This window comes from Trematomus bernacchii, unplaced genomic scaffold, assembly GCF_902827165.1.
Source record: "Trematomus bernacchii unplaced genomic scaffold, fTreBer1.1, whole genome shotgun sequence".
In the NCBI taxonomy this organism is placed as follows: domain Eukaryota; kingdom Metazoa; phylum Chordata; class Actinopteri; order Perciformes; family Nototheniidae; genus Trematomus; species Trematomus bernacchii.
Window position 1 is genome coordinate 4,436,612 of NW_022987851.1, and position 23,654 is coordinate 4,460,265.

Genomic DNA, 23,654 nt, shown 5'->3' on the forward strand with positions numbered 1-23,654 from the left:
CGGCTTGAACTGCAACATAACTTAGAATGACGGCAGCACTGATCTAGGTTTTCTCTAACTGTCCAAGTCTGTTCACATTTTATTTCCCACTAACCAGTCTTTAAACACTGCCAGAGTCCATAGTTGTCAGGAGCAGGAGGAAATCAGGACACAGAATGAAGAGATTGGGGTATAAAAGTAAAAAATAAAAGTGAGCTTTAACAAATAAAAGCTGTTCCAAACAAACATTAAAAAATGCACCAGCAGGCATGGTCAATAGAAAAGGAAAAAGAGCAAACAAAAACAAAAAAACAAACCAGGAAGACTTGGAGGATACAGGAGGGCAGACGACGGAAATACAGAATACAGACAAAAATCCAGGAGCCAAAACCAGGGAAACAATGACGACGAACTGACAGAGAACACTAGGGAATACAAGACTAAATACACAAGACCAATCACAAGACAATACACAGCTGTTGAAACACAGGGGCAGCAGGTGGACACAGTAAGACAATCAGGCACAAGAGGGAAACACAGTAATTAAGACACACGGAGAAAATAAATGTCAAAAAAAAAACGGGAACTATAAACACAAAAACTAAGATCCTGACATTTACTTCCTCTCTCTCTTCTTCTGCTGATTTCTCTGTCGTCCAGCTCTTGCCTTTACCAGGGATGGTTTAGCCATCTTGAATCCAACGTTTCATGCTCTAAACAGAATAAATATATATTTTTTAAAGGATCCACAGTGTTTTTTAATAGAGGAAAACTAAGGTCTGTTTTGGTCAATGCCGACGTTAAATTGACCATTGAACTTTTTTCTGCGGATTGATATGACTGCACATAGCATAGCACCTTAGCATCTGTCTCATGGATGTATAAAGAGAACTGGATACAGCGTTGGAGGCGCGACGCCATGCATTCCTATGAAAGTTGCTCAGTGGCACATGATGTCAAAATGGCCTGACTCTCGAGAGCAGAAGTACCCATATGTGGGCCAATAGAACGTGTGCGCTTAAGTTTTCCTTAAGCTCCGCCTCCAATCCGCAGCATAGCCGTGGTATTGGCTCAGTCAAATGAATGGAGATTACCCGAATTATTTAAATAAGGGCTAAAAATCGTTTGTGCAGGGTAGTTGATTTAGGCCCAATTCCAAACCACACCCTACCCACTCCCACTCCGTGGTGGAGTGACACTCGGAGCTAAATGAGGCTCCCTCCTTTCAGATGGAGGGTGTAAATACAGCAGCAAGCTTTGGAACAAACTCCCCTCTCTCCAGCAGAAACAGGAAATGCGTTAACTATAGGTACAGTAACAACGGTTTCAAATCAGCATCTCTTGGACAAAAAATAAAAGTTAATAACTAAAATAAAACTCGAAAAATCTTTAATTCTGTTTCTTTTTTGTAAACATCTTTAAGTTTTAAACCTGATGTTTATAAGCTTCTTAGTTTTTGCAACAGTCCTTGTAAATATACGCAACTTTATAATACAATGCAATGTGAGACTGGCCCGTTACATGCACACATTTACCTTTTTTAGACTAAAAACAGGTATACGATCCTAAGTTAAAAAAATATGAGGTTACCATGAGGTTGTTAACATCGCAGTTTATCAGTGAATGTTTGCAGGAACGACTTGTAAACAGCGTGTTTCCTGACGGACACACACAGCGCTGAGTCCGGTCAGGTAGTGCAGCAGGGGAAGTCAGGACCGATGCAGACTCGCTGTTGGAGGGCTTGATAACCCACTCCCCCTCAACACTAGTTGGTTTGGAACAGCACTTAATGTGGCGGACCCTTCGTGCGAACGTGCAAACGGACGGGTAGTGTGTTGGGGGCGGTTTGGAATTGGGCCTCAGTTTCCCACTGATTTACAGACGTCTCTTTCCCAATGTAAGTCGATGGGAAAAAGTATTTTTGGGCCCAATGACGTTACAGATTGACACGGAAGTTGTAGTACCACTGTTTGGTCACTACGGAAATGTGTATCAACATCCAGCGTCAGCTTTGAGTGATTCAACCAAGCCGTGTAATACAACATGTATATCAATTTACTGACCGTTATTATCTGTTCACTGAGAGTAGTAGTGCTTGTGAGTCATGAAAACAAAGGAACAATAACAAGGCTTGCTGTCTGTTGTCTTGCTGCTTCACAACGACTCCTTTCTTTGTGCTCAACAAGTCCACTCGATGGTTTGTAATGAGGCGGCTGCACAGATCAATGTCTCCATTCTGCTGTACAACCACACTCTGAGACCCCTGCAGAGAACAGTGTGAGGCAAGCCTTATAACAGCATATCTTGTCAGGGCAGGGATACACCTAGCAGCAGAAGGACGAGACACATCTTCCTAATAAGTATTAAGGAGGCAGAGAATCAGATGGTAACAGGAAAACCTCATGGGGTATTGGTACAAACAGTTATTGCTCTACAGCGCCATAGATTCTCTTTGATAACTGGACTTCACCACTTTTACCTTCAAAACCGTTCTTTATCCATCCTTATACAATACCTAATGCACCTTGCACATTTAATACAAATAATATCCTACTTTTAGATTGTGTTAGCTGTAATTTTGCCCTTTATAGTGTGTATTTGACAGATTTCACTGTCAATATGTATATATTTTACTATTTAATTCAGTTTTATTTTATTTTTTGAGACATTTTATGTTTATGTTTGTTTATGTTCTACTCCTACTACAACTACTTCACATAATGCCTTGTTTGAACATGCTGCTGTGACAATTTTCTTTCCGCAAATTGGGATCGATAAAGTAAATCATCTAATGGCTTATAGTAGAAGCCCGCAGTGGGCATCCCCTGCAAAGAATCAGGTGTGTTACGCGAACAATTACCGGTTGCCTTGCCACAGACAATCAGTTCGGCAAAATATGTTTGTCATTTTTGTTTGCCTGCTATGATGGTTCTTCAGGACTGCTTCTTGAGCTCTAATCACACTTTCACAGACTTTGCTGGTGATTTTAAAGTAGATGACAATTTATGTGTGTCGAATTAAGAGGAAAAGATGCCTGGTTTTCTTGCTATTATTGCTATCAGGAAATGTACAACTTAACCCTGGTCCGCCCAGTAGTAGTAGTCAGATCGCTACTCCTGCTGATTTTAAATCTAGGTCTGGGTTGGGATTTATCCACTTGAATGTGCGCAGTCTTTTACCTAAACTAGATTTTGCCCGCATTTGGGCGAACTCGACTGACGCTGATGTCATTGTTTTATCAGAAACGTGGCTAAATAAATCTATTTTGGCCTCTGACATCTCCTTAAATGGTTACAATGTATATCGTACCGACCGATCTAATAAAGGTGGTGGCGTTGCCATTTATGTGAAGAATAAGTTCAGTGTAACCACGTTGGTTTCCAAATCAATCAGTAAGCAACTCAAATTTTGCCTTAAATATTGAAGTGGCAAAGGGTCAACAGGTCATGGTGGTGGGCTGTTACAGACCCCCCTCAGCTGTCAAGGACTCCTTGTCTTCGCTAGCAAATCTTTTATCTCAACTTGACTACAAGGAAATAGTGCTATTAGGAGATTTTAACTGGGACTGGTTAACTACAGTGTCAGAGGATTTTAAAAACCTTTGTATCTCTTTAAATGTTACTCAGATTGTAGACAGTCCTACTCGCCCTAACATTAAGTCCCCTAATAAATCCTCCTTAATTGATCTCATTCTAACTAATGTTCCCTATAAATACTCATCTGTGGGAGTATTTGCAAATGATCTGAGTGATCACTGTGTTGTAGCCACAATTAGGGACACAAAAGTCCCAAAGGGTAAACCTCGCATTATAATAAAGAGAGACACATAAAACATTTTGTGGAGCAGGGTTTTGTACATGATCTGTTTGGTTTTGATTGGGGGAAAATTGATCTGTGTGATGATGATGAAACTGCATGGTCTTATTTTTATCTTGGTTTTATGGAAATTATTGATAGACATGCACCCCTGCGTACATTTAGAGTGAAGGGACGAGACAATCCTTGGTTTTCTGCTGAACTGTCCAGTCTCCTACATGAGAGAAACAAGGCCTGGGCAAGGGCTAGGAAATCAGGCTCAGAGGTAGAATGGCTGCGTTTTAGGCAGCTAAGGAATAGCTTCACATCACAAATAAAAAGTGCTAAGTCTAAGTATTATCTGTCAGTTACCAAAAAGAACCTGAATAATCCTAGAACATTTTGGAAAGCCATAAAATCGTTATCCACCGGTGAAATCCGAAATGAGCTACCTCCTTCCCTTACCATAGCATCTGGCACTATATCGGACAGGGCCGCTATTTTAAATAGTTTTAATGAGCATTTTGTGTCCTGTGGCTCTCTGTTTGATTCTGTTACTAACTCTGCTACTGTGAACACCCCAATCCGTGACTCTGAAAAACGTGGTTTGGAAAACCCTTTCAGTTTTTCTCCTTTTTCTATTGAAGCCGTTCATGAAGCCTTAACCAAGTTAGATCCTAAGAAACCGGCTGGTCCGGACAACTTAGAACCTTTCTTTTTAAAGATAGCTGCAGATTTTATTGCACCACCTCTTACTTCTCTTTTTAACCTCTCCCTCAGCACGAACACAATTCCAAAAATATGGAAGTCAGCTTATGTCCTTCCTCTACTAAAAGGTGGGGAGGCCACTTTATTAAATAATTATAGGTGATAGCAACATAGCACCATCACTGCGACAATGAAAGTGGTGAATGATATTGCTAATATCTTAGACAAAAAGCAGAGTTGTGCAGCTCTGTTTATTGATCTTTCCAAAGCTTTCAATACCGTCGATCATCAAATCCTGAAGCAGAGGCGGGCCAGTATTGGCATATCCAGCCATGCAGTGGGGTGGTTTGTGAACTACCTCTCTGAAAGGTCCCCATGTGTTCATTTTGATGGGCTGTCTTCTGAGTGGTTAAACATTACAAATGGTGTACCACAAGGTTCTGTCTTAGGTCCACTTGTATTCTCCATCTATATAAACAGCTTAGGTCAAAATGTGGATGAAGCAACTTTGCATTTTTATGCGGATGATACCGTGATGTACTGTGCAGGTCCCTCCATTAAGGAGGCTGTTGTTAAATTACAGGCTGTTTTTAATATTATCCAGACTCAGCTCGCTGAGCTTAAGCTTCTTTTAAATGTTGATAAAACTAAGGTAATGCTATTTTCAAAAACTAAAAAGACACCGCAGACCACTTTGATATTATTACTACGCAAGGAAAAGTAATTGAAGTGGTTGTCTGTTATAAATACCTTGGTATCTGGCTTGATGATTGTCTCTCTTTTAAACTTCAGGTCAATAATCTGCTTAGAAAGCTGAGGGTGAAGCTAGGTTTCTTTTTCAGAAACAAGTCCTGTTTCTCGCTTGAGGCCAGGAAAAGGCTCTGTGACCTTTTTACCTGTGCTGGACTATGGTGATCTGATATATATGAATGCACCTGCCCATTGCCTGAACAAGTTAGATGCCGCCTATCACAGTGCGCTGAGATTTGTTACTAACTTTAAAGCACTTACTCATCACTATACCCTGTATGCCAAGGCAGGTCTGCCTTCACTAACTGTACGGAGGCTCAGTCATTGGTACATGTTCATCTATAAAGCCATGTTGGGTAAACTACCAACTTATATATGCTCTCTGATCTCACAGAGTGGCAAGTAGCTATTGCCTGAGATCCCAGGATGTGTTTTTATTTGTATTACATGTGCCAAGTGCTAGGACTGTTTTAGGTACAAAAGCTTTTATGTGCGCTGCTCCTCTAGCTTGGAACACTATGCAATTTATTTTGAAACTGAGCATTTTGGTTCCCCTGCATCATTTTAAAGCTCGGATAGATGAAATGTTATTTGATACCTGTCATTGTGAATAGGTTGTAATTTGTACCCCTTTAATTATGTTGTATGATGTCCTTTTTGTTCTCTGTTGTTTTTATGTGTAACCAATGTGCTGCAGGTCTCCCTTGAAAAAGAGATTGTTGATCTCAATGGGATTTTACCTGGTTAAATAAAGGCTACAAACAAACAAACAAGAAGCAAGCCAAAAAGCTTCAGCAGAAAAGATTTTGACTGACAGCCATCGGGTCAATAACTGCCTGTCTGTCCACCATATGATCCTCGACCTCAATCTGTCTGTCTGTCCCTCCGTCCATCTGTCTCCTCTTGGTCTTTCATCGTCCATCTTTCCAAATGGCATTTCATTTTCAGGACATTGGAAGGGAAATAATGAGTTCATCCTGGGGTTTTGCTTGACCACAACATTGTTTGCCATCATTACACAATGTTATACGCCTATGCACACACACACACACACACACACACACAACTAATGATCTCCATTCTCTTTGAATAATAGTCAATTTACCTTCTCTTACTGTTTGCAGACCAGTGTTGTGTTCTGTCTGTGTGCTGATTGGCTGGCTGTTGATCTGACAGCCAGCAGGGAGCGAGGCTGAGTGTAGACTCTCTGTCTGTTCCTCGTCTGCTTTGTCTCACCGGCAGGCAAAACCTAGCCAAGGAGGATAATAGACCCTATAAATAGTTATTGTTGTGTCTGTGTGGGCCATGAAAAATTAAGTAGCCAGTTAAGGTGAATATGGGGTTTCACTAATGTGGGACACAGTTTTATTTGAATCATCGAATGGCTGATAATCAGCACATTTGGGATATCCTAAAGGCCTTTTCAACAATATATTGAGATCCTGCATGTTTGAAAAAACATAGACATAGTCAGACATAGAATTAGAATAGAGTATATATTGGAAATGTAGCATTGCTAGTTTCTAATTTCCGCTGCTTATAGCAATTCATTGAGCTGCTAGCCTGTTTCCTGCTGCTTTGTATTGAACCTCCTGCAATTATTTCTTTACATTGGTAGGCTTCAAAGTTAATTATTGGTTGATGAAAGCATTGTGAGGCAGTGGAAGCTTAACAAAGACCTACTGATGCAGAGCAGCTAGAAAGAAGGCAGTAGAAGCTAAAGCTAGACATCCTTCTGTAAGAGAGGCTGCTCACAATGGCCTTCCCTGTTTAAGTAAAGGGTGTAATAATACGTACCATACATGTTTAGTCCATTTTTAGTTTCAAGCCACTTATTGGTGGTTTGGTGATTATCAATAAAGCCATTTATTCAGCAAATAGTATGCTAAGTTTCATGCTTATGTTAACCGCAGACAGATCAAATGTGGACATATTCTCCATGACACCACTTAGAGGATTATAAAGAGCCGTTATAATAAATAATGGAAGTTCTGGCAATTATAATCTTCGCAATGACGAGTGCAATAGAGTGGTGCAGTGATGAGTCATAAAACCCAGAAATGGGTTAGCATTTCACCACCTCCGGTTACCTCGTCTTGAAGAAAATGTTTTTTTGAACGGTTGATAACAAGTGACTAAATAACCTACAATACGTCATCACACCGGCATGAGTACGTGTTTAGCTTAGCGGTGGTGATGCGCGGACAAGCAACCGTGATGAAGTTTGTTGATAGCCTAACGTTAGTTTTTTTTCTGCCGATTGCATTTACGCTCCAAAAACAAAGCAAGAAGTGGAGATTATCCTGTTTAACAAAACGTGTTAAGCAGGATAAATAGGTTTTGGCCACAGAGATTACTATCTGCTATACAGAAATCCAATGGGGAAATCTCATTGCTTTTTTTCACGGGAGCACTTGCGAAGTTGACTTCAGGGTTGGCCTAAAGAATACGTCATCACTGCACCACTTTCAGGGCTAATGCAAAACATTGGGCATCATTCATGGAGTTAAGGCTGGATGTGGGAAATGAGCTGACTGGCTTAGAGCTACAGTCTATCTGATCTGCGGGAAACACCTGATAGAGATCTGGACTCTACTGAGGGCACTTTTTTAGTAAACACTGTAAATCCTTCCTTTGTCTGTATCCCATTTTGTTTGTGTCCTGTTGTTTTTAATATGTTGACTTCCTATTTCCTTTTGTGGAAGACCCATTTCTCTTGCTGGACCGACATCAACAAAGCAAGTAGACCTGTATTATTGCGCTTAAAAGAAGCAGCTAAACGAACACATTTCCTACATGTTCACAGTTTTCAAAATGAGTGGGACTTTAATCTTCAAATATTAATGAGGCTATAACTTACATGCTGGAGATAATACGGTTTCAAAATTAATCTGAGCACTTCAAAGTACATTTATATCCTTTCTCCTACTTTTCTCATTTGATTTGTTGTTCTCTTTCCCTTGACTCGTCTGCTTAATCGTTCTCTCTAACCCCCACCGAAATGATACACTTGTGCCTTCCCTCACTTAGCAGCGTAGTTACCCTGAGGCTGTTGCTGGCTTTACAATAAGTGTGTTCATAGCACACCTAGGAGAACAGGAAACACAATAAAAACACCAGTTTCAAAAAATATATGAGATTATGACAGAAGCAGCGGCGATGCTCTATGGAAGATTCCATAGAAAAGGTGATTCCTGTGGATTTCATCAAGTTGACTGATGTGCTCTTCCAGGGCTTAGACAAAAAAGATTGAACACATGTTTATGAATGATTTTATTTACCACTGTAAAGTGTCTTCAAGCACCTGAAAAAGCACTTGACAAATAAAATGTATTATTATTATTATTATTATTATTAATAATAATAATTCTACCTCCTCACTTGAACATGTCTAAAAAAACAACTACATTTTCATCTTCAAAACATAAGCTTCTTTAGAAAAAATTATAATTACATGCAGCACACATTTCTAAAGAGCATTGTGGCGAAGCAAATCAATTCAAATGTGACCTTTGCTGTGTGTGTCCGTGATGTAAAGCTCCCTGCTTTAATGGAAATCACACACATCTACTTTGAATGCATTGGCATGGCTGAATATGAATTCATAAGGCCATTTGAATAAGATAAAGCAGGATTCATTGTTTGCCATCTCCAGCTTCCTCCTCAACACAACGCCGTCATTTGTTTGTGTCTTAGTGTGACTCATGTTTATTCCCAGTGGCCCATGCAGTGACCCCTTGTAGCTGTGTGAGTAATGGTATTACCCGCTGAGCTCCACTGATGCCCGTCACAGATAAAGACACATTGTAAAGAGTCACATTAATGTTCCCACTGTATTTTGTAGATGACAATCTAAATAGGAGCCAACTGTTCTTCGTCACAGTTTGGTTTCTTCTTAAATCGTTCAGCAAAAAAGATGACGGGAATGGTTTTATTTAAGATTTGGGTGCAGAAACGAGTCCGGAAACCTGGAAATTAGTTAGAATTTTACACCTATATTTTACATGAGCCCGCCTTTAGCTTTGCGGTGGTGATGCTTGGACATGTGACCGGCGTGATGTAGTTGATAGCGATAGCGATTACTTTTTATTTATGGTGATTGCATTTATGCTTCAATATTCACCAAGTGGTGTGAATGTGTGGATTCTCCTGCTGAACAATAGTGTCTTATGTCTCAGATCTTTTTTACTGCAATATGCCAAAATCTAATGAGAAAATTGCATTGCTTTTTGTCGAGGGAGCCCTTGCAATGCTAACTTCAGGGTTGGCCTATAAAAAATACTTCATCACTGCACAACTCTATTTGTACACATAATGAGATTTGGCTTGCAGTTAAAAGACAAGGTGACACATCTTTAACAACACAGACAACAGGCAGATCTTTAAAAAGTACCTTAGTCTCCATCTGGTCTAGTGATGAGGACATCTCTGATTCATAGACTGTATATAAGAAGTTCAAGGTTCTTTATTTGTCATACGAACATAGCTACAGAGTAGTTATGTCGATGAAAATCTTAGGTCACAGGCTTCTCCAACAGTGCAACACAATAATACAGAAAAACAGAAAAATATAGTGCAAGTAAATAATTAAAAAGTAAATACAAAAAGAAAAATTGTTTAAAAAAAGTGAAGTAGTGAAATAAGAGTCTATATGCAAGCTATTGGAATGATATATTAGATAAATAGATAAATAATTACTAAGTAGCAGATGAATGTTATGGATTTTGCTTCAACAGTTCAGGTGTTTAACAGACTTGGTTCAACAGTTCAGGTGTTTAACAGTCTTATTGCCTGTGGGATGAAGCTGTCCCTGAGTCTGGTGGTTTTAGTCCGGATGCTGCGGTACCGCCTGCCAGACGGCAGCAGACTGAACAGTTTGTGGCTGGGGTGATGGGGGTCTTTTATAGTCCGGGGGGATTTCTTCCTGAGCCGCTAGGAGTATAGGTCCTCCATGGATGGCAGCTCCGTCCTGTAGAAGTTGCAGAGTATCCTGGAGTCCATGTTGAACCTGCTCAGCCTGCGGAGGAAGAAGAGCCGCTGTCGAGCTTTTTTGGTGATGGTGGTGGTGTGAAGAGTCCATGTCAGGTCCTCAGTGATGTGGACACCGAGGAACCTGAAGCTGCTGACTCTCTCCACCGTTGACAGAAGGCTACCATCTTCTGGCCTTGAATTTGGCATTTGGTCGCTTGTTTTTTTGGAACCAAAAGTGAACCAAGAGGGCAGAGCAAAGTACGTCTCAATGCTAAATAAGACACATAGGCTTATTACTACTTTTGTGAACTAAAAACACACTATGAAAGGGTTAAAGTTCGAAGACGGGTACACGGACAACACCCAAAAAAGACACAATGCAGAAAAACTGGCAATCCCCCAATTTCATACCAAAAACGAATTGTGTTCAGTAAATATTAATCTTTAGAACCTCAATGATTATTAGGTGAATCAATGGATGGACAGGAAATGCCAACCATTCTCTGGCTTAACTTCTCTAAAGGGACAATTTGCTGTTTTTACTTTGGTATGCTAATACTTTTTTGTTGCCTTAATACTCTATTCTTATGTATTGTACAATAAACCATTTCATACTAACACAGAAGGACCACGATCAAATTGCGATTTTAAGATTCTACTGCCAAATAAACTTCACAAAGATACACCAAAGTGTTATTGCGTTACTAGAGCCACACAGTGGATGGTTTAATGTTTTCTTTTCGTTGTGGGAGAGATATGGAACTGTCTTTTCAGACGTAGAATGGTGCAGATTCTTACATGGAATCTTGCTCCTGCTCATCTATTGTGTGTTAACAGTCAGGCTGACATACACATAGCCCCCTCACATCGTCTGTGCTACCTTTGTCAAGCATGTTGCACAGGAGGGGAGGGAGGAGGTGTTTTCTCACCTTCTCTGTCACAGAACAGGGGAGGAAAGAGGAGCCAAAGGAGATCTGCTGTCTTCGTGCACACACACACACACACCAGCTGACTGGGTGAATAAATGGTTTTTGGTCCAGACAGAAGCACAGGCAAGGAGAGGGGAAATAAGGACAGCATTTAAAGCCATATTCCTCTCTCCCATCTTAATTTACATACATTTCCTGTGTGAAGACGATGCAGCTGGTGGCACGTAGTCACTTTCACCTGGATTCACCCCGTGAGTCTGTTTCAGGAAACAGGTGGGAGGAAGGGGAAGAGATCAGGCAGCAGAGAGGCGAAAACATGGCTGAATGGATCATACTGTATAGACCAGGGCTTCTCAAACTCCGGACCAAGGTCCGGATCCGGACCGAACTGCAAATCAATCCGGACCGAACCCTGTGTCCCATTATAAAAAAAAAAAAATTATTAAAAAAAAAAAAAAAATTCTGATTCTGATAAATTAATGTACATCATCATGTACGCGCGTCTTGTGTCTGACGCGTTGTGAGAATGAACGTGCATATATATTTACTTGTGTGTGCGAGCGTGACACGCATAGCAGACCGCAAGTTAACCGCAAGTTTACCTTGACTTTCTAATGCTTCTAATGCCTTTTTTGCAGAGATTCAAAGCATTGACTACAGACAAACAGTGCCATTTCTCCCACTAGTTCAAGCCACCATACTGTATGTATGTATTGAATGTGTGTGTGTGTATACAGGGGCGCCGTTTACCGACAGGCAAGGCAGGCAAGGCAGGCAGGCAAGTGCTTGGACCAGAAGGGGTCCCCCAAAGAAGGTAGATTAAGAAGGTCCACAGCAACGACAACATGAAACACCCTTTAATTTACTGCAACGACATGTCGGGGGCCCCATGTATAGAGCGCCAAGAAACTGCTTCTTAATTTCAGTTTCGTTTCTCCGCTCGGGGGGGGGGGGGACGGACTTTACTGGCATTGATCCGGACCAGTGACCTTGTATAAAGTTCACAACTGGACCTTTAATAAAAAAGTTTGAGTACCCCTGGTATAGACTACAGGGGCAGACAGAGAAGGATGGAGGTAGTAAATGGTGACACACCCAGGGAAAGCTGAGACCAAAATGCTGTTCCAGAGATATGATATAAGATGTTGCGCAGTGATGAGGTCCCTGTGGCTTCATACAGACTGGGGATAACTGGAGGAGTTACTTATGATTCACACCATCATATTGTCTATATCATAATTAGATGTGCAACAGTCATCAAACTATCAGCATGGTAAAGTTGGGCTTAAATGAAAACTTTTGTTTTGTTTCATAGAGTATATATTTCTTATTGTTGATGGTCTTTTCCCTCCATGAAAATACAGCAGATACCAAACAGTTATTACGTTTACATGCACACTGCTGTCATTCCGAATATGACAATATAAAGAACTCAATATGGTCACGTCAACAGCATATTTCCTTTGGATATTCTGAATAGGGCCTTATTGACTTGTGGAATATGCCAATTTTATTTGAGTTTTAAGACTTCAATAAGATTTTTTATTGCATATTGTGGCACACAGCCTCTGCCCTGTTTACAGCCAGCTCTTTGTGTAGTACACAAACATGCAAGCCCAGATTGTCAGATGTGCTATGCTACAATAGAAAGCATGACATTCACAGAAACTGCATCTACATTTTTAACCTATGATCATTTCCAAAGTCTAAAAATAATGAGTCACAGTTGATATCCCTGTCTGTCTCAGATGACATACAGTACACATAGCTCTCTGTCCCACCTCCCTGTTGGTTATTGTCCAAACAGGGTTGGGTGACCTTAGTTTGGAGCGTGGGTGTGTCTCTCTCTGTAGCGTGGGATTCTGGTCTGAAGCCAAAAACCTCATGAGCTCTCTGAGTCGCATCTGCTTCTTATATGCACACTACTACTTTTACATATTCTTGTGTATGCCCTAAACTGAGGATGTGTGATTGTTTGTGGAGTAAGGGGTGAAGTATGGGAAAAAACAATTCTGCATGTTTGTGGCATGCAGTGGTCTCAAACCACGTGTCACACAAAGCCAAGGGCATTGCTGTTTTATGGTGTTAACTAATTAGCACACTTTCACTAATGGGCTGCATAGAGTAAAGTTGGTCCACAGCCTCCAGGGCCTCTGTGGGAAGTAATTTTACACTACTTTCCCAGAGAGGCAGAGGTTGCTTCATCAGCCACTCAAGGTATTTTTTTCTCATTTGCATTTGCTCACAAAATTAACTTGTGGCAAAGTGTTTAGTTTTAGTTATAGACTTTATACATGAAGTATAGACTGAAGTACACAAAGTGCAGCTTAGTCTGATGGGAATGTTATCAGTTTCTATAAAGGTGCTAGATAGATAACTATCAACAAGTTCTTCCTGATTTGATCATGAATGTCTGTGACACATTTCATGACAATCCATCCAATAGTGGGATCCAATAATCCCTAATGAAGCAGCCTACTTTATGTGTTTATGTATGTCTAAAACTCGGTTGCATGCGTGTTATTTGTGGATGTTATTATTTATGGACCAGACCCCAGATCAGTCCTCTGTGCCCCGCTCCCTCAATTCCCAGCCAAATCCAAGCGCCCAGTGGGATATTTTTAGCTTGGACCATGTGTTTGCAGAGCAGAGCTTTTAAGTTTTTTCTCTGCAGCACAGTCATTTTTCATTCTCCAAATATCAGTTTCTTAAGCCCTACCTAAATCCCCCAAAGTGTCTCTCTGTGTGTGTGTGTGTGTGTGTGTGTGTGTGTGTGTGTGTGTGTGTGTGTGTGTGTGTGTGTGTGTGTGTGTGTGTGTGTGTGTGTGTGTGTGTGTGTGTGTGTGTGTGTGTGTGTGTGTGTGTGTGTGTGTGTGTTTCCATTAGCTGGCAGGTACAGTGCATACTTGTGCACATTACATCATGCGTTGTGGTCTCTAGAGTTCGCTCTTTACCTCCACAGTAAGGTTCACACAGGGCTTTATTTGGAGCTGCAGCTCTCTTTTCAGGTTTTGGTTTGAAGTTACTGATATACCTGAAGAATCAATATGTTCTCACTCCCAAATCAACAAACAAGGCAGCTTGGTCAGGGCCCCTTTGTGTTACTTTTTAAAGCATTGGTAGCCCTTTGGTTTTACATGTTTTACACTTTAGTGACGTCAATGAATTACAACTTGGTTTGGTTTTGGCTTCCAAAAGAACTTTGCTAGGTTTTGGGAAAGAATTGGTTTAAAATAAACATTTGTTACAAAACCTGCATTTTGTATCTAATACAGTAGGGCTGCCATCATTAACGCGTTAACGCTCTTGCGATTATCTAGAAATCTTAACCCTTAGATGCATAAGTGGGTCTTTTTGGACCTGGTGAGGTGGTTTTCTTGAAGTATCTTTGTAATTACATTTTTTTATCATTTCATATTCCAGCTATTCTTCAAAAAACATGTTTTGGATATCATGCCATTCAAATTTTAAATTTAAATTTTATACATTTTAAGAAATTGTAGTTTTTGTATTACTACCCCAAGCTTCCATAAGTGGGTCTTTTTGGACCCGGTGAGGTGGTTTTCTTGAAGTATCTTTGTAATTACATTTTTTTATCATTTCATATTCCAGCTATTCCTCAAAAAACATGTTTTGGATATCATGCCATTCACATTTTAAATTTACATTTTAAGAAATTGTAGTTTTTGTATTACTACCCCAAGCTTCCATAAGTGGGTCAAACATTACCCGCATGCATTTTCTATGGAATCCTATGGGAACCTTTGATTCTTATCACCTGTTGCTGTCAGGAATACATTCACTGTAGACCACACATCCGGCTTTCACACATGGATGTATAATAAGAACGTCTTTCACACCAGCGCTTTTCCCTTTCTAGCTCCTAGCTAGAGCTTTTCTGGTTCAGCTCCGGTTTCCCTTTTCAGCTCCTGCTCTGTTCACACCGCCCAGCTGCCACTGCTGCGTCATAACGTCACCGTTTACATCGCTGATTTTCTCCCCAACGGAGCTCACAACAACAACAACGGGGGGGGACTGCTTCGGGTCGATGATCGTGTTGCTTTTAATCATACGAAGCCAGATCAAATTAAATAACGACTTCTCCAACCTTATACTTTTCTCCAGAGTGCCGTGGTTCATTGTTTATTAATGTGTTTCAGCGGCATTTACCAACCGCTGCAGTGCTGGCTGCTCTTCAACGGGAGTTTATTCTCCCGTTAGCTCCGGGTTAGCTCACACGGCTCTAAAGTATTCACTGTCTGACTGTCACACAAGCAGCTGATACATATCCCCAGTTCCCCTTAAGTGAATGTGTGTCAGTCTGAATTGACGCTGTTTGGCATCACAACGCTGTTATGAAAGTTTCTCTGGTATAACATGGGTGATGTTAGCATCGCAACCGAAGCTAAACTGACTACTTGCTAAGCCGTTTTCTACAGGCACATTTTACCGGCGTATTTTTCATTATGATTCTACTTGTGATAGTCGGACATGACAACCTGTGCAGCCCATGTATTGATTCCATCCGATAGCTGCTATAATAACAAACAAAACGTCTGCCTGCTCTCCACAATGATCAATAACAGCGAACGGATGGTCAAAGTAAGGTACAAATAAACAGAATCACACGAAGCCTGGTTAGTGTTGCCTGACTTTATAAAGTGTGTTTTGCCCTTGGGGAGAGACACGGGAGATTAATGTGATTGGTTGTTGGTCGCGTTGCTCGCGTAAACTCCCCAAGCTCAAGACACGCCCACCGCCAAGCGGCAACGCACGCCGCCGTGGGTAGGCTGCGTAAGAGAGACGTAAGCGACGCCGCGTCATAGCTCCGAAGCTCTTGCCTCTAGACCGACAATTTTTTGGAGCTGGAAGTGAACCGCATTCCGGAGCTATGACGCGGCGCCGCTGCGGTGTGAACAGGAAAAAACTGCGCTTTTCCAGCTCCAGCTCCGAGTCGGAGCTGGAAAAGCGCCGGTGTGAAAGGGCAGAGACGACATCACAAGTGACACCTCTCAGGAAGATTATTTTACACAGCAAGATCTGAAACCTGTCAGTATAATAATACTAATAATAATAATAATACTAATACATTATATTATATTTGTATAGGGCTTTTCAAGGACTCAAAATCGCTTTACAATATAAGGGAAGGTTATGGTGGGGGGTATAGGACTATCAAACTTGATCAACCGGCATGGATTGATGGGGGGTGGGCTATGAGTAAACAAGAGGAGAAGAGATGAGTTTTGAAAAGGGACTGGAATACTGTGAGGGTCTCAGAATAGCGGAGATCTTTGGGACAATATGTACGTTTTTTTTCAAAATGTAAAAAAAATTCTAAAATTATAAATTGTAATTGTAATAAAAATTAAATATTTCTAGTGTGAACCAAAATATAATACTAAATATTATACAAGTGATTTTTCTTAACCAAAATGACAAAAATGACATAAAAACACATATTATTCTAATACGGGTCCTTTTAGACCCACTTATGGAAGAGTGTAGGGTCCAGTCACTCGTGCATCTGCACCAATAATTCTACCATATGAGCACATGCCCTGTGTATTACCTTATACAGAGGGTGATCACAGCGGGTCTCCATGACAACAGCTCTGTCGATGCTTTAGCTTTGTGTTGGAAACTGTCTGACTTCATGCCAATAATTCAAAAGTTATGAAAGTCAGAAACACCACTCATGTATTTGTTTTAATACTAGTAAATACTAGTATTTTAAACTTGTGATTAATTATTGATAATCACCGATCACTATTGGGATAAACGTGATTAAATGTTTTATCGATCAACAGCACTAGCATCTAAGGCAAATATACATAATAATATTCATAATAATATGAATAACAATATAATAATACATTGTATTTATCAAGTGCTTTTAAAAGTGCTTAATGATGCTTTAAAAAGATTTTTTTAAATGTGTTAAAAAATGAAAGTCAAAATAAAATCATGCTCACATAAGAACATTTAACTTTGGGACACAACATTTATCACACAATAAAAGCCAGACTAAAACGGTGAGTTTTGGTCAGTGTTTTGAAGGTTAGGAGGTCGGTCAAGTCACTGATTTGTTTTGGGAGTAAGTTCCGGAGGGAGGGGGCAGCGATGGAAAGACTCTGTACTTGGTCTGTGTAGGAATGGACAGGAGATTGGCTTCTGATGAGCGAAGGCAGCGGAGGTAGCCTATTTCACAAAATGACCCCAAACAATCCCATAGAGGATGGTGTTACAATACTCCAGTCTGGAAGTGAGGATTGCATGTCTGAGGGTTTCTGCAGCTGGAAGTAGAGTGATGATAAATGACATACAAGGTTCAAGGTTCAAGGCTTTTATTGGTCATGCGTACATAGCTACAGTGTAGTTATGACGATGAAAATCTTAGGTCACAGGCTCCTCCAACAGTGCAACACAATAAAACTGAAAAAACTGAAAAAATAGTGCACAGTAAGGTAAATACGTTTTGTATGTTACATAAACATTAGATTAGAAGATCGATATCACACTAATATCTGAATGAGTGAGCCTAGGCTGGTGCCCCACGAGGACGAAAACGGGTTGTATCCGCATATTTCACTTGCGTATAGCCCTTTTTGCCACACGAGGCCGTAACTAAACGATAGAAACGGACCCCGCAAACGATAACGGGTCCAAAGGTGGATAGATCTGGAAACGGAGCGCTCTGGGGGGTCATACGGTTCCGTGTGATCGCCTCTATACGATCATTTTGTGATAATGATGATGCAATAGCCCTGCCTCCCCCCACCTCTGCTGCTCACCCCCGCATATTTATCTCGATATGGACATAAACGCGAGTGAAGTCTAATCTGACAGGACGGAGACACGCAGCTCCACGCAGCTCCTGTGTGTGCTGCATCACAGCGGGAGGAGCAAAACACACACTTCAAGTCAGATCATCACCCTTAGCTATTTTAATTACCTCTCAAACTACCTAAACTAGTTATAAATATGTTTATTTTTTACTGTCGGCCGGGTCACTCATTACTGGATCAGCTGCTGCATGAGACAGACACTGACGCTGTCAGAAGAGAGGAAAAAGAGAGGACAGGCTCCGTGTATTTTATTATTATATATAGTCGTTATTCATTTGTTTTAAAGCTTAATAAATAACAAAGAAGACCTTTGACCGGCACTTTTATAATTTTGTCCGGAAGATTTAAACTTTTACACACGTTGACCGGCGAAAAACTCTGCCCGGTTCCCTCGGCCCCCACCACGGTGAATAAACAGAAGGGCAACCATGACAACCATGCTTCTTCGCTGCTTTTGTGGAGGAAGTTACAGCGCCACGTACAGGCTCGGCATATGTACTGCAGCTTTTTCCAGCGGTTGGAGCTAAACGGAGCTGTCTCGTGTGAACAGACACTATCCGGTGTCTATTGCGTGTGGACGGAAGCTTTTTTGCGATTGCGATTGCGTTAATCCTATGCGTTTTGCCGTATGCGTTCCCGTGGGGCAAGCACCTCAGAGCTCGGCTAGCTGTTTCCCCCTGTTTACAGTCTTAATGCTAAGCTAAGCTAACTGGCCGAAAGTGTCAAACTATTACTCTAATTATTAATTTGTAATGTATATTACTGTTAGTAACTGTGTCGTGTCAAAGTGTAACATTTAGAGGGAAGAGACTTTATCAGAGCAACCTATTTTTATTGAATGGATTGTGTGCATTTTTCATGACAGTAAACAGCCAAACTGACGCAACATGGAAACAGAAACATTACCATATTGCCGTGCTGTCACCTTGAGAAGTGTGAAGTGGCGCGTTTTACGTGAATATGTAGGTGGCAAAATGTGTGATATTGTTGTATGTAATGATTATGTTAATCTACTGAAACGAGATGAGAAATATGGTTGGCATAAACATGCAATATAACGTAAAGAAAAAAGATTTATTAAAAGAATAAAAGAACAAATATAAGCATAATTGGTCCAATATATAGCTTCAAAGCTATGGGAGCCATTAAGGGCCATTATTATGCTGCATTTGTATATCACATTATGGATGCCTGTGGAAAAAACAATTGCATGCATGTATCTGAATATGTGAATTGTTAAAACAAATTATAATAATAACAATCACACATTTTGTTTGAATGTGTAAAAAAAGTGTTTTAGCTATAGACATATGTTGTGTTATACTCAAATATGAGATATAATTTGCCCATGTGTAAAAAAAATGGTTGAGCTGTTTGTGAAATTGAATTGTGTGCAGGAATATTTTCAACAATAAGGTTTCATAAAGTAAAATATTAATTACCATAGTCAATGTCTGGCAAAATGACGGCCCCGCCCACTTTCCGGTGTAAACAAGGAACCGGTGCAAAGCGGGAAAAAACCCGTCATCATTCATAACATTTCTATGTTTTGTAATGCACGTTCAACAACTAAAAACATCCAAAGTAACAATTTTCTATACTTTCACTTAAAAAAAAGGATGGTAAAAGAAGAAATCTTTGGCTTTCTTTTGGGAAACACTTAATCTCAGCTACATTATGATGCTAATAAGGCTAACGTCAATCGTCAGACTAAACAGTTGTAATGTTGAAAGTCAAACTTGTATATTTAGATGCTGCTTTGAAATATAAAACACTGACAAGCCATGGAAATCCCTCGTAAGTGTTGGCAGAGTGAAAGGACATCAATCCCCTATTGCTTTTAATTTCACCATATGGACGCCGATCATCAATCTCAAGTGACATACTGTAATTGTTTACCTGACTGACCATTGTATTCTGGCTCCTTGTTGGATAAAAAATGCATGGTATTCTTAATTTTTTGATGTGAAATCTCAGAATGTGTATTTACTGCCAGTCAATGGATGGCAGATATTTCACCCAAAAAGGAGCGGGGCCATGACATAGAAGGAAAGTACAGGATGGGTTGTTCTAATTACTCTTATGTATTAGTTCCACCGATACATACATTTCACTGCAAGCCCATTAAAGCATTTAGGCTCTAACTTTGTCTCATGTGTCCCTTTCCAGTTTGAAGGCGGTGCTGACGGCCCCTGTGTCCAACGGGTCGTTGGATCTGTCCGGTATTCCTCTGGCTGCTCGGGACATGGAGCGTCTGTGTGCACACCTCCAGCGCCACACGTCCATCCTGGGCAGCCTGGAGCTGGGCTTCACAGATCTGACCGACGAGGCCTTCCTCCTGCTGCTGCCCACGCTGGCCGCCCTGCCTCACCTGGAGACTCTGGCTCTGAACGGGAACAGGCTGACCAGAGCCGTTCTGAAGGAGCTGACCGACGCCCTGAAGGTCAGCAAGACATTTTAATATATTTGTCCAGATGGTTACAATGTAGCAGCATAGTATCAGTATTAGTGTAGTCCCTGTTAATGAGCCCCCTTGCTTTTTGTTGGAAGTTATATTTTTCCTAGGAATTAAATATAAGACTTAAAATTACTTGCGTTTGTAGAATCTGAAAAATCGTGACATTTTGGCCAAATGATGGCAATGTTTGAGTTGCACTTTTGACACTGGAGGAAACAGAAACACCGTGACATGTTGTTGTTTTTTAAATGTTAGTGTTGCATGACTTTGATGTCTAACCGATGTAATGAATGGAAGTAAAGGGGACATACAGTACAGAAGTGCACCACAGGCTTTATTAGACCAATTGCAGACATTTAGCAAACTTTGCCACAGTGGTTTACTGAACCAGCAGAAAGAGCTTTAAAAGAGCTTTTTTTCCAAAGTAAATTGGATGCTAGTTGAATTCCCTCTGAAGGAACAAATTGAGTTCCTGGTTCTTCTGATTAAAATACTGGTGAAGTGCCTGAGTTCTTAAGAAAAGCTTCTAGAGAAATGAAATTTTAACAGAATTTTAAAATTAAAATAAACAGTCTTATCCACTATTAACACCATCATGTAATATAAACAATGCACCAAGAAGCGCCTGTATAGACAGAGAGAAAAATGGACAATAAAATGTATTGATAAATGTCATAATTGTAAATATTTGTTGATACATGTATTATTTACTTTTATTTTGTATTTATTCATGATACATTTAAATGTGTATTGTATTTTTTTTATAAAAACAAATAAAAAAGATTTGGTCAAATATAACAGTATTTTCATTGCAATGGAATGAAATAGAGGAATACAATATGGAATAAAAATCAGCTGTAATACAAAATAATGTCGTACATTGCGTTGTGGCTGAGGTAAAGTGTCAGTAGGGGGGCCGGGCCTTGTTTATGAGGCCGGAAGCGGAGGGGAAGATTCAGGTGGCGAGAGGTTTTGTTCCTGATGGAGCGAGCCTCCTGCCAGAGGGGAGGGGGGTGAACAGTTTGTGTCCAGGGTGGGAGGGGTCGATGATGATGAGGATGATATTTTGATACAGTATGTTGTTCTTCATCACCCCAGGACCCCTGCAGTTTCCCCAGCGTGACGTGGATCGACCTGGGCAACAACGTGGACATCTTCTCTCTGCCGCAGCCCTTCCTGCTCAGCCTGAGGAAGCGCTGCCCCAAGCAGGGGAACCTCCCCACCATCCTGGAGTTCGGAGAGAGTCAGGCCAGCGAGCCCCCCGAGAGGCTGAGGGGGCTCGGGGAGGAGGAGGAGACGGACGACAACCGCACCGAGAGCATGGGCGAGCTCCGGTCGGAGGTGGAGGAGGAGCTGGACGGGGAGATGGAGATCGAGGAGATGATGGAGGAGCTGCTGGACTTTGACCGGGAGGTGCAGGGGAAGGAGGACGAGGACGAGAGCATGTGGACGCTGGAGGAGCAGAGGAGAGGGATGGGCAGGGGGAGGAAGGGGGGGTGGAGAGGGGAGGAGAAGGAGGCGCAGGGGAGGCGGGCGCTGATGGCGGACGATGACGACGACACGCACAGTCTCTCCTGCTCCAGCCAGTCGCAGCACTCCTCCGGAGCCGTGGAGCCAATGAAGGTGGAGGAGGAAGACTTGGACGATGTGACGGACCAATCGGATCACTTGACCTGATTGCTGCTTCCTGCTCCGCTTACGTTTCCCCCTCCTGTGTCGAGTCCTGTGTGGATGGAGGCAAAAGAGGACTGTCTCCCTCAGAGGAGAGAGCTCAAAGTCAATCCGACTGCAGTGTTCGGACGATGTCATCCATATGAGCATGTCACTGGACACTACATCCACTGATCTGTGAGCGCACAGCTGAACCCAGGTGACTCGTGGTGACCGAAACACGAGAAGACAATCCCCCACAGGACGTCTGTTTTATCCTAACCGTCTGTTTTGAACTACCAATAGACTGAAGGATGATAAAACATAGATTAGGCTGATTACTTATATCACGTGAGGCTTTTATGTACAGTTAATCTTTATTCAGGTCCTTTCCTCCTGGTAACCCTGGTGATACCTACATGTGCCTGTAACATGTCCCAAGTGTGTTTAAATATATAAAAAAAGTAAGTTACACACAAGCTAGTCAAGGCCGTTAAACCTTTAAAATACTGTTTTTGCCAAAAATCTAGAAATGTATCAAATGTTTCCCTCCCACATACATAACCAGATGGATGGGAGGACAGAAGGGAATCCATCGTTAAGCCAACTATCATTTGCTTCTTAAGGAACGAACAGATGCTCGCGCTTTAGCGGACAGACAGAAGTACTATGAAGATGAAATAAGTCAGCTGAAACCAAAAGAAAAACAACTGATAAAGAAAAGGACAGATGATTGTAGGGACACAAGTGTTCTGTTGTGGTCTCCAGTATACAGTATAGATGTGATGATCTTGTTGCCGTGTGTCCCGAAGCAAAGTGTCCAGCTATCGTGTTGAAATATGTCGTTGCCTTTTTCCCATAATCCAGGTCATGCTTCATTCCACAGCACGTGTGCCTCACATGCTTACAGTGCTGTTTTTATGTTGTACGCTGGGTTACGACCACTTCTATCTGTACGCAGTATGTAGCTCTCACCCGGCCTGTGCTTTCTGCTCATGCGTCACTTATAGTCCACGCAAAGCTTTGAGAAACAAACTGTATTTTTGGATGTACAGTATATATTATACAGCCTAGTGTTTTGATCTGTGCAGGGGAAATCATTAAGATAGTAGATTAGCTTTTTATATAAATGTATAAATAAAGATTATTATTTTTATTTAAAGAGGAATAGCCTACCACCTATTTCAAATATATACGTATATATATAATTCTCTAGTTCAAGCTATAGACTATACATATAACACTTCCCAATTTGACACACAGCTTGGTTAGGACCCCTCTTGTGTTACTTTCACATGCAGGGTAGTCTTCAGAATCGAAACAAACTTCTAGGTTGGGTTTTACCAAGATAATTGTTTTGGTTAAAATAAGTATTTTTGTCACATATCTTAAGTCACAAACTTAAGTTAGTTGTGTTGTATACATAACATCATCTAATATAGGGAGGCGTGTGGTGCAGTGGGTTGAGCGTTGGTGTTCGGATCAGGGGGTCACAGGTTCAAACCCCACTGCAGTCAGCATGTCGTTGTGTCCCTGAGACACTTCACCCCAAATTGCTCCTGTGGG

General features: G+C 41.2%; 1 protein-coding gene across 1 annotated transcript in view; it reads left to right on the plus strand.

The window, feature by feature from the left end:
- The window catches only part of lrrc75a (leucine rich repeat containing 75A), a 60,261-nt gene extending 37,158 nt beyond the window's left edge, over window positions 1–23,103 (plus strand). Inside the window, exons 4-5 of the mRNA XM_034113260.1 lie at window positions 20,150–20,423; window positions 21,537–23,103. Coding sequence (XP_033969151.1) covers window positions 20,150–20,423; window positions 21,537–22,115 — 853 coding nt within the window. The 3' untranslated portion in view covers window positions 22,116–23,103. The remainder of the gene's footprint in view (window positions 1–20,149; window positions 20,424–21,536) is intronic.
- The last annotated feature ends 551 nt before the right edge of the window (window positions 23,104–23,654 follow it).